General features: G+C 52.2%; 3 protein-coding genes across 3 annotated transcripts; 1 reads left to right on the top strand and 2 right to left on the bottom strand.

The window, feature by feature from the left end:
* Positions 1 to 87: 87 nt before the first annotated feature.
* Positions 88 to 659, bottom strand: G6M90_00g014220 (uncharacterized protein; the record flags this gene model as incomplete). The annotated part of the gene is made up of 4 exons (XM_014693614.1): positions 88 to 173; positions 236 to 309; positions 385 to 434; positions 504 to 659. 4 exons carry the CDS (start codon positions 657 to 659, stop codon positions 88 to 90), a joined length of 366 nt encoding a protein of 121 aa, XP_014549100.1.
* Positions 660 to 2,682: 2,023 nt separating this feature from the next.
* Positions 2,683 to 6,919, top strand: G6M90_00g014210 (uncharacterized protein; the record flags this gene model as incomplete). Its single annotated transcript, XM_014693615.1, has 3 exons — positions 2,683 to 5,895; positions 5,976 to 6,643; positions 6,739 to 6,919. The coding sequence occupies 3 exons, from the start codon at positions 2,683 to 2,685 to the stop codon at positions 6,917 to 6,919; spliced, it is 4,062 nt and encodes a 1,353-aa protein (XP_014549101.1).
* A 3,095-nt stretch (positions 6,920 to 10,014) lies between these two features.
* G6M90_00g014200 (uncharacterized protein) lies at positions 10,015 to 10,981 on the bottom strand (the record flags this gene model as incomplete). Its single annotated transcript, XM_014693616.1, has 3 exons — positions 10,015 to 10,528; positions 10,638 to 10,697; positions 10,758 to 10,981. The coding sequence occupies 3 exons, from the start codon at positions 10,979 to 10,981 to the stop codon at positions 10,015 to 10,017; spliced, it is 798 nt and encodes a 265-aa protein (XP_014549102.1).
* Between the last annotated feature and the right edge of the window lie 2,092 nt (positions 10,982 to 13,073).

The following is a 13,073-nucleotide window of genomic DNA, read 5'->3' as shown; positions in this document are numbered from 1 at the left end:
CTTGGTAGCCGGGGCTTGCAGAGCACCAGCACTCTTCTGGCGTGACATTGGTGTTGAAATGGAGACTTGGGCACCGTTCCATCAAGCTCACTTCAAGGTGAACTTCTGGCCCGTGACAGTTGGAGCGGCATCAGCCTTCTTTTTCTTGTTTGGTTTCCCACATATAGCACAGGCTGTCAAAAGGTTAGCCGCATCACGCACGCTGATGGGAAGGAAGAACACATTGAGCACGTACAGTCATTCTTATATGCGCATGTCTGGCATAAGCTGTGGCCCTGCGACACCTTTGCCTTGCATTTTGTGCATGAGCTACAAACAGCCTGTAAGCACTACATTGGTACGGACAAAAACCAGCTAGAGATGCATCCCTTGGTAGTTACATACCTTGAGTACTGCGCATAGGGATTTTTGGCAGATTTTGACAAAAGTTTGCTCTATCAAGACGGTCAGCTCCATGTCGCCATGACAAAGCAAGGCATTGATTAGTAGAATGATGAAGTCACCTTTACGACGCCGCTTTGTCCCAGAGTAGTCGATTTTGACCCCGATGGTTTCGAGGACGATGCTGCAGGGGAGCCGTAGTACATTTCACTCTTCTTTTTGACATCGGGGGTGGCTAGCGTCGTTTTGGACAGTTTCTGGCACTTGGTGCAGACCATGGTGGGCGAGGGCGTTGCTGGAAAGCTCCTTATCTGTTTTGCTCTTTGGCAGGGACAAAGGGCTGATGGCGGCAAAGGAAACCGACTCAGTTGGTCGGACGATGACGGTATCTGGCGGAGATGCCGGGCAGGGAACAATGCGTGGATGGCGATGAAACGTGGAATGGTTCAGGGCTCGGCTCTGGCTGGTGGTTTGCGAAGTGCTTGAGGCGCCCTTTGCCACACTTTGATGGAGGTTTAATTGACGTCGGCTGACGGGTTCTGCTCTGTGGACAGGCGGCACGCGCTTTCAATGTTCCTGGTTTTCAAGTCTTGGAGGTAACTGTCCTCGGATACAGGCGCAAAGCAATAACGTTTTGACTTGAATCGGTGTGGTTATGCAGTGCAGGCGGTGTTTCGTCTAGGTGCTCTCAAAGCATCTGCCGTTTGACGAACGAGTCCCAAGGCGCATGCTATCAACTGCTTGAATGTTGGACTGTGGTTGCCGCTGGCTGTGGCTGAAAAAGGACTGTACGGTGGACGTTGAGCAGATGTCAAATGTCGTCACACGTGGTGGTGAGGATGCAGCTGGGTTGGCCGGTGGCGGGTGCGAACAAGCTTGCATGTGGCTCTGGAGCAGTTCAATTGACGTTCAATGTTCCCATCAAAATGTCTCAGAGGGTCAGTGCAGTTGCCCAGTGGGCAAGCATCCAAGGGTCCAATTGACGTTCCAATGAATGTTCAGTCTCCACACGCTGCCGGGTGACGGCTAGTACTAGTTAGTCGTCGGCGACCTAAGAAGAATCAATACAAATAGGGGTTTGACAACTGGTGAACGGAGTACTCCGTGGCAGGCGGGCAGAGAGGCATGGACACAGTTGACAGGTTGCGGGACTGCTGTCGACTACTAGGCGCATACTACTACCAAGTACTTGTCAGACAAGGCTGCACAGGCCCCAGACCAATAACCAGCTCGACATCAGAAATAAAGTTGTATATATTTGCACAGACTGTCAAGAGGAAGAGTGAGCAGTGAGCGTTCAGTCTCGGCGCTGCAACGCAACGATTCTGCGCTAGTATGGCTGTGAACAAAGAACAAAGAATGACGCAACAAAATCACACGTCGACAACATGATGCTGCGCTGCAATATCAACCAGTACTTGGGTACTGAAGTACCTAGCAGGTACGCCGTCCCCGCTCCGTATTGGTCAGGACCGATTCCGCAGCACAGGGGACACGAATACCAACGTCTGCGCCCCTCTCGAGTGCGTTTGACGCTGCATGTGCCGCTCAACCTCCTTTATGGCCGCTGGCCGCAGCATCTATGTAAGTGCCTTTCTTCAAGGCGGATGGCGACAGCAGGTGGTGGCTGTGCAGCGCAGACGCATTCCATGTGCATGCTGGCAGCTGCCTAGGTCTGGTACTCCGTACTTGGGTGTGCAAAGGCTCAAACGGCCTTGCTTCTTCTCTTAAACGAGCCTGGTGGCTTCGGGTGTTCAATGTTCGCCCCTTGTCTGCACCCTGTACGGAGTACATATGTACAGAGCCCGCAAGTACCAGTCGGCTACCGTTGGCTGGCCAAGCGCCTCCAAACCCCAGAAGTGGTACGTATTCACCAGTACTCCGTACCTTGACCCGGTCAAGCACCCACACCTGCTGCTCCGTACCGTGGATACTCAATCTTGCTGTCCCGTCAAACACTCGACCTTGGCTCTACTCCGTCCACGTACTAGTGTTAAGTGTTTTACTGTTCCTTCAAGCTTTCAGCCTCCAACTTCATATGTTCCTCGCTGGCTTTTGCCTCGCATCCGCATCCGCATCCGCACCTGCATCCGCGCCCTAATCCTAATCCTTCCACTCCTCGAATCGACTCACTTTTCTTTCCTTCAGCTGCCTATCTCATCTGGCCTGCGATCCCACCACCGCCTGCGGGAAACACCATCCCCTCGCCTGTCTCCTGTGTGCCCGGACACGATACCCCCATCCGCATGCGCGACACTATCGATCCCCGCCTGACTGCTTGAGCATTGCTCACCATCCAGCATGGCTGGAAGACCGACGGAAGGTCGCCATGGCGCATCCTCGGGGAACCGCGACGACCTGCTGCTGGATCTAGACAATGACCAGCCGCTATACGGTGGTGGCCAGAGATCGGCCTTGAACGACGACGACTTGATGCGACGCTACTCCCACGATCAAGAAGAGCCCCAAACCAGACCTTCAGTATCCTACGACGACTTCGTTGGCGCATCCACCTCGTCCGCAACTCGCTCTGGCGCCCGTGGTACCCCCCCCCAAGGCCAGGGCAGTACTTCTCCCTACATGAGCAGGCAATACAGCCAGACCTCAGAGCTGGGCAACTACCAGCGATATGCCGACGATTTTGAAGACTATCCCGTCGATGGCGATTCATACTACCAGCATGGAGGTTCGATCCCGACCAACGCCCGGTCGACAGCAGCCAGGAGTAATGCCAGAAATCGAAACAGCGTGTTGAGTTTGGGGGGCGGTTTTTTCGGCCGAGTCAAGAATAAACTTGGCATGGGCCAGGGATATTCAGAGATGGACTTGCCACTAACAGAAGGCGGCCACGAACGCGGTGCTTCTTCTGGCGGCTCGCCACCAGATCAGAGGAGCAAAGGGTTTGATATGGGCAATTTCAAGTTTGGCTTTGGCCGCAGCAAGCCAGATCCATCTACTCTCGGTCCTCGCATCATCCACCTCAACAATCCGCCTGCTAATTCCGCCAACAAGTACGTCGACAATCACATCTCGACTGCCAAGTACAACATTGCCACTTTTCTTCCAAAGTTCCTCCTGGAACAATTTTCCAAGTTTGCCAACGTCTTTTTCTTATTCACGGCCGGCTTGCAACAAATCCCTGGCCTCTCACCGACCAATCGATACACGACCATTGCTCCTCTTCTCATCGTGCTTTTGATTTCTGCTGGTAAAGAATTGGTGGAGGATTACCGCAGAAAGCAAGCTGATAACGCGTTGAATACGTCCAAAGCAAGGGTCTTGCGCGGATCTAGCTTTACCGAAACGAACTGGATCAACGTAGCGGTTGGTGACATTGTGCGTGTGGAGTCGGAAGAGCCATTCCCTGCCGATTTGGTTCTCTTGGCTAGTTCTGAGCCTGAAGGTCTCTGTTATATCGAAACAGCAAATTTGGACGGCGAAACGAACCTGAAGATCAAGCAAGCATTGCCCGAGACTTCATCCATGGTCTCATCCAGCGAACTGAGCAGACTTGGTGGGCGAATCAAGTCGGAACAACCAAACAGCAGCTTGTATACTTATGAAGCGACGTTGACGATGCAAACTGGCCCAGGTGAGAAGGAACTGGCGTTGAATCCCGAGCAACTCCTCCTTCGAGGTGCCACGCTCCGAAACACCCCCTGGATCCACGGTGTTGTTGTCTTTACCGGTCACGAGACAAAGCTCATGAGAAATGCGACGGCTACCCCCATCAAACGAACCAAGGTTGAAAAGAAGCTCAACTGGCTGGTCTTGGTCCTCATCGGCATGCTTTTAGCGCTCAGTGTGGTCTGCACCGTTGGAGACCTCATCATGCGTGGCGTCAACGGCGATTCACTTGGTTATCTCTATCTGGACAAGATTGACAATGCTGGTACGGTGGTGAAGACCTTTGCCAGGGACATGGTTACATACTGGGTTTTGTTCTCGTCCCTAGTTCCTATTTCTCTTTTCGTCACTGTGGAACTTGTCAAATACTGGCACGGCATACTCATCAATGACGATCTCGACATGTACTATGACAAGGCTGATACACCAGCAACATGTCGGACATCCAGTTTGGTTGAAGAGCTGGGCATGGTCGAGTTTGTCTTCTCCGACAAGACGGGCACTCTTACGTGCAACCAGATGGAGTTTAAGCAGTGCACAATCGCCGGTCTCCAGTACGCCGATGAAGTCCCCGAGGATCGCCGCGCAACTGGACCCGATGATGATACGGGCATTCACAACTTTGACAGGCTAAGGTCCAACTTGAAAAATGGCCACGACACCGCAATGGCCATTGACCACTTCCTCACCCTGCTTGCAACCTGCCACACTGTGATTCCCGAAATGGACGAGAAAGGCCATATAAAATACCAGGCTGCATCTCCTGATGAAGGCGCCTTAGTGCAGGGAGCTCTCGATCTTGGTTATCGTTTCACAGCAAGAAAGCCGAGGTCGGTCATTATCGAAGCTGTTGGCCAGGAGATGGAATATGAGCTTTTGGCAGTTTGCGAGTTTAACTCGACACGCAAAAGAATGTCGGCTATTTACCGGTGCCCAGATGGCAAGGTTCGAATCTACTGCAAAGGGGCGGATACAGTTATTTTGGAACGTCTCAACGACCAGAATCCTCATGTTGAAGCGACTCTCCAGCACCTAGAAGAATACGCATCAGAGGGTCTTCGAACGCTTTGCTTAGCGATGCGCGAGGTCCCTGAGCAGGAATTTTCCGAATGGCAACGAATATTTGATGCTGCCTCAACAACTGTGGGAGGAACACGTGCTGACGAGCTAGACAAGGCTGCGGAGATCATCGAGCACGACTTTTTCTTGCTCGGTGCCACTGCCATTGAGGATCGCCTCCAAGATGGAGTTCCTGAAACCATTCATACCTTGCAGGAGGCCAACATCAAGGTCTGGGTTCTCACTGGAGACCGGCAGGAGACCGCCATCAATATTGGTATGAGTTGCAAGCTTCTTAGCGAGGATATGATGCTTTTGATTGTGAATGAAGAAACTGCCGCAGCAACACGAGACAACATTCAGAAGAAGCTGGATGCGATCAGAACCCAGGGAGATGGTACCATAGAGTCGGAGACACTGGCATTGGTCATAGACGGCAAGTCGTTGACGTATGCGCTGGAGCAGGACCTCGAGAAGCTATTCCTGGATCTTGCCATTATGTGCAAGGCAGTTGTCTGCTGCCGCGTGTCGCCCCTGCAAAAGGCCCTTGTGGTGAAATTGGTCAAGAAGTATCAGAAAAGCTCTATCCTCCTCGCCATTGGTGATGGAGCCAACGATGTTTCTATGATTCAGGCTGCCCACATTGGTATTGGTATCAGTGGCATGGAAGGTTTACAGGCTGCACGGAGTGCAGATGTTGCCATCGCCCAGTTCAGATATCTCCGCAAGCTGTTGCTGGTTCACGGCGCGTGGAGCTACCAGCGTGTGAGCAAGACGATTTTGTTTTCATTTTACAAGAATATCACTTTATACCTGACACAATTTTGGGTAAGCGTAGCCCCGAGGAGGCGGGAAATGAAAAAATGGCTTGCTAACTGATGACTGTTTCTTTCTCTCTCTCTCTCTAGTTTACCTTTCAAAATGTATTCTCTGGACAGGTTATTTACGAGTCATGGACGCTATCGTTCTATAACGTCTTCTACACTGTCCTTCCACCCCTCGTCCTTGGCATTCTCGATCAATACATCTCGGCACGTCTGCTTGATAGATACCCTCCGCTATACGCCATGGGCCAGAGCAATTCCTCTTTCAAACTAAAGACGTTTGCTCAGTGGATTGCCAACGCCTTCTATCACTCCATCATCCTCTATGTCTGGGCAGAACTCTTCTGGTACGGAGATCTCATCCAAGGAGATGGCAAGATTGCAGGCCACTGGGTCTGGGGAACCGCTCTGTACGGTGCAGTCCTCTTGACGGTCCTGGGTAAAGCGGCCCTTGTTACGAGCAACTGGACCAAATACCACGTGCTTGCCATTCCCGGCAGTATGGCCATTTGGTATATTTTCATTGCTGCCTACGGTTCGGTGGCGCCCAAGGTTAATTTTTCCATGGAATACCATGGCGTGGTTCCCCGGTTGTACACCAGCCCAGTCTTCTGGCTCCAGACTGTCGTCTTGGCTTTTATGTGCCTGCTACGTGATTTCGTGTGGAAGTACGCCAAACGCATGTATATGTCAAAGCCATATCATCACATCCAAGAACTTCAAAAGTATAATATTCAAGATTATCGACCAAGGTATGTACCTAGTTGCTTTGCCAAGAAAGCTTCCCAGGGAGAGATGCACTCCGAGTTCACCATGGTGAAGTACAGCACACTGACATGCCTCTCAGAATGGAGCAATTTCAGAAAGCAATTCGGAAAGTCCGACAAGTGCAGCGAATGCGAAAGCAGCGTGGCTACGCTTTCTCGCAGGCCGACGAAAGCCAGACACGTGTGCTTCAAGCATACGACACGACGAAACACCGAGGTCGTTACGGAGAGATGGCGAGCTCAAGAACACCAGCTCGATAACACGCACGCACGCACGCACTCAAACAAGAGAGGTGGTGCTATTTGCTATGGGACGATGTAATTTTTTTTTCTTTTTCTTTTCTAAACAGGGCAACTTTATTCTTTTCGTTTCATCTTCTAGGGCCCCATGATGAACGGTGCGAGTCAGAGAAAAAACGGAGGTGTCTGATATTTGGGAAGCGTGGCATTTAGATGGGCTGGATGTATTTTATCACAACTTTTGTCGATTCATATGCATGGCATGGAATGGGGGTGGCATGAATGTAGAATTCATCTACCAATGACACTTTTCGACTAATGAATGGTGCAAGAATATATATTTTATCTCGGCTACATCAACCCGGGCGGTGTTTGTAACAGTACGTCTACCGCCATTCATACTAATTGGCAATAAAGGCACATGAGAGTATGCCGGCATGGCATATCTCCAATCACATGCTGCTGATCGCCCTAAATGCAACGGCAGCCACCGGCACTCACGATATTCGCCGCACACCTGGGGTTTTGAAAAACGACATGGCGGGCCATCACCCAGCCAAGATCCCTTTTAACATGCCAACCCCTACCAGGTACAGTAATGCAGCACCTCGGCCAGGAGTTTTCTCATGCTCCTCCAGCCTTCACGCAGCGTCCCCTCGCAAGTTGCAGTCGGCGACCGATCGACCCGTTGCAGCCAGTCCGTCCATGGCACACAAACCACCCAACCAAGACGGTCAATGTCCCTGGAGGAGGCCCAAACCGCCCCTGCACAAAAGGCCCCCCTATCACGAGTCCAGCACGACCCCCAGGGCCAGTGGCTCAGCCGTAACCGTAACCCGACCAGCCCGTCGCTCAGACTATCGACGATGCCGGACCCCGAAGCACCTACATACGTATGTATGTAGTTTCCTCTCCTCCCTCCGCCCCCATGGCGCCGGCGACCACAAAAAGAGACATCCCCGCGTTTTAACCCACAGCCCGCCTGCTGCCCGGATAGCCAAAAAGAGATGGCGCGTGCCCCCGGTAAGGATGTAGTTCAAACCGTTATCGACCAAGTGACGTCTCCCTCGCCCAGGAACCCACCAGGGGGGGTTTGCCACCAGGGCCAAGGAAGAAAAACAAAAGGCTTATCAGTGCCGAGGACAGATAGGCTTGCGCGCCGGCTTGTTGACGCCTTGATAACGCGCCATGATACCGCGCGTGCCACCAGACGGAGCACGGTATTCCGACTTGCCTACCTGGGCCCTGGGTCCTGTAGGTACATATCTGGTGGACGCGGCGTGTGCTTGTTTGCGGCGGAAGAGGAGCAAGCAAACGACTGACGGGTCCTTCCCGATCGGGCTTTTCGGCCTCGGTGCTCTGAGTGTTGGAACTTGGACGCTCTGCCCGCTCGCCCCCCGCGTATTTTACTACTACCGAGCACGAGGTACACGCTAGTAGTACTCTGTAGTACTGCGCACCTAATGTATTACAGGGGATTGCCGAGGAACCCCCCCTCCCTCTTCCCGGGAGACTGACCCCTTTGTCTTTTTTTTGCCCAGTGCTTTTCATGGGTTGGGGTTAGACTCCGTACGGACAAGGAAAACAGGGGGCTGGTCCGGTCCGGCTCGGAGGGCCACAGCTTGCTTCTAGACTCCGTCGGAAGGAGGCAACTTTCATCACGACGCGGGCTCTTTTTTTTTTTTTTTTTCTTCCCTGTCTCGGACTAGGATACCAGAGGCACTGGCAACTTTTTGTTTTTTCCCACGCCGTCCGGCCCCCTCGCCAGACATGTGTTTGGCGTGTATTCCCCATTCTATGAAACCCATCTCATCCACGTCCATGTTTACTACTAGTATCTACTACTCCTAGTACTCCGACTACTCGGTTAGTCTGTGCTGTTGCATGCTGTATCCACGCTACCAGCTCATCTTCGTCCCATGTGCTACGCTAATCGTCAAACCCCAATCCGAGACGCCTTTCCGTGCCTGAGCTTTTCGACGCGAGCCAAAGTCCCAGGAAAAAGGACGAAGGGCTGGCAGGCACATCGTCCTTGCACCTTGCCACAGTTCAATAGTTCAAGAGGCTTGGCACCAAATAAATGAAACCTGGGGTTGCAAGGGGGGCCTGCTCGAGGCGTTCGTGACCTTTTCCGCGCCTGCCGCCACTATTACTATATACAATGAGCACTCATGAGCTCCATCCAACACACCGTCCAATTCAATCAAAAATATATACAAACATACTTTAAGCGACTCCAATAACCCGGCCCATTCCAGTAACATTATCCCCCACCAGTCTCCAAATGCTCCCTAAATGCACACGATGCCTTTTTTGGTTGTTATCTATAGATGCGTGATTATACCAAGAATAATATCCCCATAACATTCGTCATCATCATTTGCTCTGTAACTTTTTTTTTGACCAAAACCAAGCCAAAACCTGTGAAACCGTACTGTATTGTAACAGACACAACAGAAACCCCCCCACCCCGCAAAATGAGGCTCCAATACCGAGTAAATAAAACAGCCCAGTTGACAGCTGGTCAAAGGCGCCACAACACGCGCTCCTGGGATGGGTACAAAGAAAACGAGTTAGATTAAGATTGAAAAATGTGGCCCCACTCCTGCAGGGAATCATGAACCGATGAAATCAAGACGAAAGAGACCCCCGACGTTTATGACTCTATGCAGAGCGTGGCGACAAACTTCCTGCTCAGTCCCTTGGTCAACTTATTGAGTTGTAATTCGTCTTCTTCATTCTAGTAAATTGTCGCTATACCGCTAGAAATCACCCATGCCGAAAGTCCAAGTTGGGGGGAGAGTGAGACGCCAGAATCGGGCGCCTTTTTGGTCACATGGTCGTGTGCTAGGCTTGCGGAATGGCTGGTGGTGGAAGATCCCTTCGAATTCCTTGCCCCTGAGGACTGAGATCTTGACCCCTGTAACCCCGCAAATGGCGACGGCCAATTATTGATCAAGTCGCTGTACAAGGTGGGTGGCCATGCACCCGGACCAGCGCAGCTCCCATTCCCGGCTCCTCAATCGCTTGCCAGCTAGAACTGTTGGCCCGAGTCGTTCTGAGGTGAAACCCATTCCGGGACGGTGACACCCGTGCAGATCTTCAAGCACGAGTCATTACCGACCTAGAACCGGAGTCACCAATTCGATACTCTTAGGCCGAGAGTACGCTCCAGGATGCCGGGTTGGAAGAGGCCTGTCCAAGCCGTGTGAGCCCGAGTCGTACGTGTACGCACCGGGGGCATAGTGGTGACCCGTGTCATATGTCGAGGATAGATATGGGCCAGAAGGGCGTCGATAAGAACTTGCAGGACTCGTTGCAACACTTCGGCTAAACGGCCAAAGGCTGCCGCCGTTGCTCCCTGTGGGAGAGGGAGGGCTAGGAGGTCCAATGTTGAGAGATCGCAGCGCAGAGAGGGCGGAGATGTGATGAGAGGCTGGAATCGTCCCTGGCGATGCCGGCGGCGACTGGCTGAAGTGCATCGAATTTGGCCGCGATGGTGAAGCCCGCGGTATGATGTCCCTTGGTTCTTGGTTTCCTGGGGAATAATACGAGGGATTGCTGCTGACAGAATACGCACGTATCTGCGACGAGTGTGAAGACGAGTTTTGTTGATCCACACGTCGGCAGCTAGAGTGTGACAACGTTAGCACCAAAATCTGGGCGAAATAGCATGTATGCGTTGGTGATTCGGCAGAATTGGTAGTTTCGGTAGCGGAAAGGTGGATTGTATACGTACGTTTCCGAGCAATAGAGATGTCTTTCGTCGTGAGGTACGAATTGCTTTTCACAAGTCATGCTATACACACAAGGTGAATTAGTATTGGGGATCCAAGCCAGGTGTTTCTTGAGTGCTTACCAGTATTGCGGAAAGCTTTCGCGTTCATCCTCCCAGGCGTCTTGGTGTTCCCGTTCTCGCTCACGATGGCTACGGCCTAATTTCTGGGCATTCACAGGAGTATGACGTCTCGTCATGCCGGGTCTCTTGTGTTTGGACGTTGGATCAGTAGCGGTCACAGACTTTCGGACGTCAGTCATGGAGGTATTATGGGCATGGCCAGACTTTCTGCGGTGGTGATGCATGGTCGAGATAGGGCCGGAGCCGTCTCGTTGTGTAGTTGATTCGTCAATGTGGCTCTGCAAGCCTCTTTCAGCGGCACCGGTGCCGGATTGATGGTGGCACAGAGGCGCCCACTGCTGTCGATGATAAGCGGGATAACGACCTTTCTGGAAAGGGTGGAGTCAAGAATCGTTATCACGAATGATTGCGCCCCCAAGAATTGATATCTGTCAATTGAACTGAAAGTAACCCGTGGGAGCAAAATGTTGGGCGTCCACGTGTGCGGGCAGCGAACTATGCTCCCGAGTGCAGACGGCGACCGAAGTCAGCACCGAAAATGCGCGGGGGGTTTGGCTTGGCCGGGTTGTTCCTATCGTGGCAGATGATAAGGATAAAGGCACCCGAATTGAATCCGATAGCCAGATGTGCAGGCGACCAACGGGCATGCAAATCACGCTAGAACAGAGGGTTGCGATAGCGAGATATAAGACAGACGTGAGATGAAGCTTGGCTGGGATATGTATTCGTCCCTCGAGATAAGGTGCTGGGCTACACCAGCGAACGCGACGTGTAAGTGATTGCGCTGCTTGTGCGCCGGCGGTGGGCAATGGGTTTCCCAAATAGTACCTCTGTGCGCTGGAGGGGGTGCTGGCCAGGAATCAGGTCGGGCAATGCTCCTCCAAAGCGGCAGCTCGGTCGAAGCAACGGATGGCTAATAGCGATGGTGTTTGTGTTGGGGGTGAAGCCAGGAAGTCTCGAGAGAACCCGTCGATGGGATGGCTTATATGACAACGGCAAGCAACAGAGGAGGAAAATAAACAAATTTAAAAAAGGGTCTTGCTGGCGTGTGACTCTTCCCTCGAGTTTATGTTTGGACCCGGCAGGGCTGTGCGTGCTCGGTGGTCCGGTGTCGTGATCTGCTTTGCTCACCAACAGCCGAGAGCGGAGACGCAACCGGCGGGCAGAGGCGGCTGGCCAGGTTCCAACGTTCAATGTTGCTGGGTCTGCTTCTGCTGGGCTGGGGCTGCCAACGTGCGTCTTGGGTCTTGGGTCTTGGGTCTTGGGCCAAAAGGGTGACGGCACTAAGGAACGGAGACCAGGAGCCACAAACGATCGAATAAGTTTGGATTGTGGGACTTGCGAAGCCTTGCGTGGACAAGGGAAGAGATACGGAGCCCCTAGCAAAGGCAGAGGCACGTAGCGACGTTTCGGTGGTGGTATTGGAACAGGTACGTATCTCAAGTACGGGGCCAATCTGGATGCGACACACCAGACGGAGTCCGTGCTATGGATGTGATTTGGCGATTCGATTGCGACAGGTTTGAGAAGGTTTTGTTAATATCGACTCGTGTTTCGTCAAATGTTGGGACAAATAATGCGTGGCGCCGTTGCCTGTACGGTTTCGGATAATACTGTGAGTTACACCGAGTTGTCCTCTTGTACACAATACGGCGTATAACTCGTATGTACTGAGTACGGGCAGGGACTGATGGATAACTTTTTGCCGAATGAATGGCGCGTGTATGCTATGCAAAGCGAGTTGCAATGCAAGTTTGCGGCTGTGAGACAGACAGAATATCCCGTGCGCTTGACAATGCGGGGATGGTGATAAGGGCGATCTATTTTACTTGCTTTTCTTTCGGCTTAGACGACGAGGACGACAGAGACCATGGCCAGAGGCTGAGACGGGCCAAGCAGTCGAACGGTGCGTGCCCGGTACGCTGTAGACTGAAAAAAGAGGGCTAGCGAAAAGGAAACGAAGTCATATGGCGTCGTCAACTTCAGAAGCTGTCTGGCGGGCAGAAAACCAAAAAAGAGGTCTAAATTGTTTTGACGGGCTTCGGGAGCCCGGCTCAATATGTACGAGACGGTATGCAACAAGGGAAGGAACCGCCAAGTCATGAAACACCCATCATGTCTACTGGTACTTGCCCACATGGGCAGTGTATGTATTGCATGTACATTAAACTAAAAGCGTACATGACTATGCCAGGTAACCCTGAACAAGGCAGGAGAATGCACTAGTATTGTCGATGCTATAATATTTTACTCCGTACAATGCCTTCTAAAGATGGTACCTCGGTAGTTGCACGACGGGGGGTCGGTATTGGATGA

The sequence above is a fragment of the Metarhizium brunneum genome, chromosome 1, assembly GCF_013426205.1.
Source record: "Metarhizium brunneum chromosome 1, complete sequence".
Classification (NCBI taxonomy): domain Eukaryota; kingdom Fungi; phylum Ascomycota; class Sordariomycetes; order Hypocreales; family Clavicipitaceae; genus Metarhizium; species Metarhizium brunneum.
This window is presented reverse-complemented; position numbering and strand designations above follow the sequence as displayed.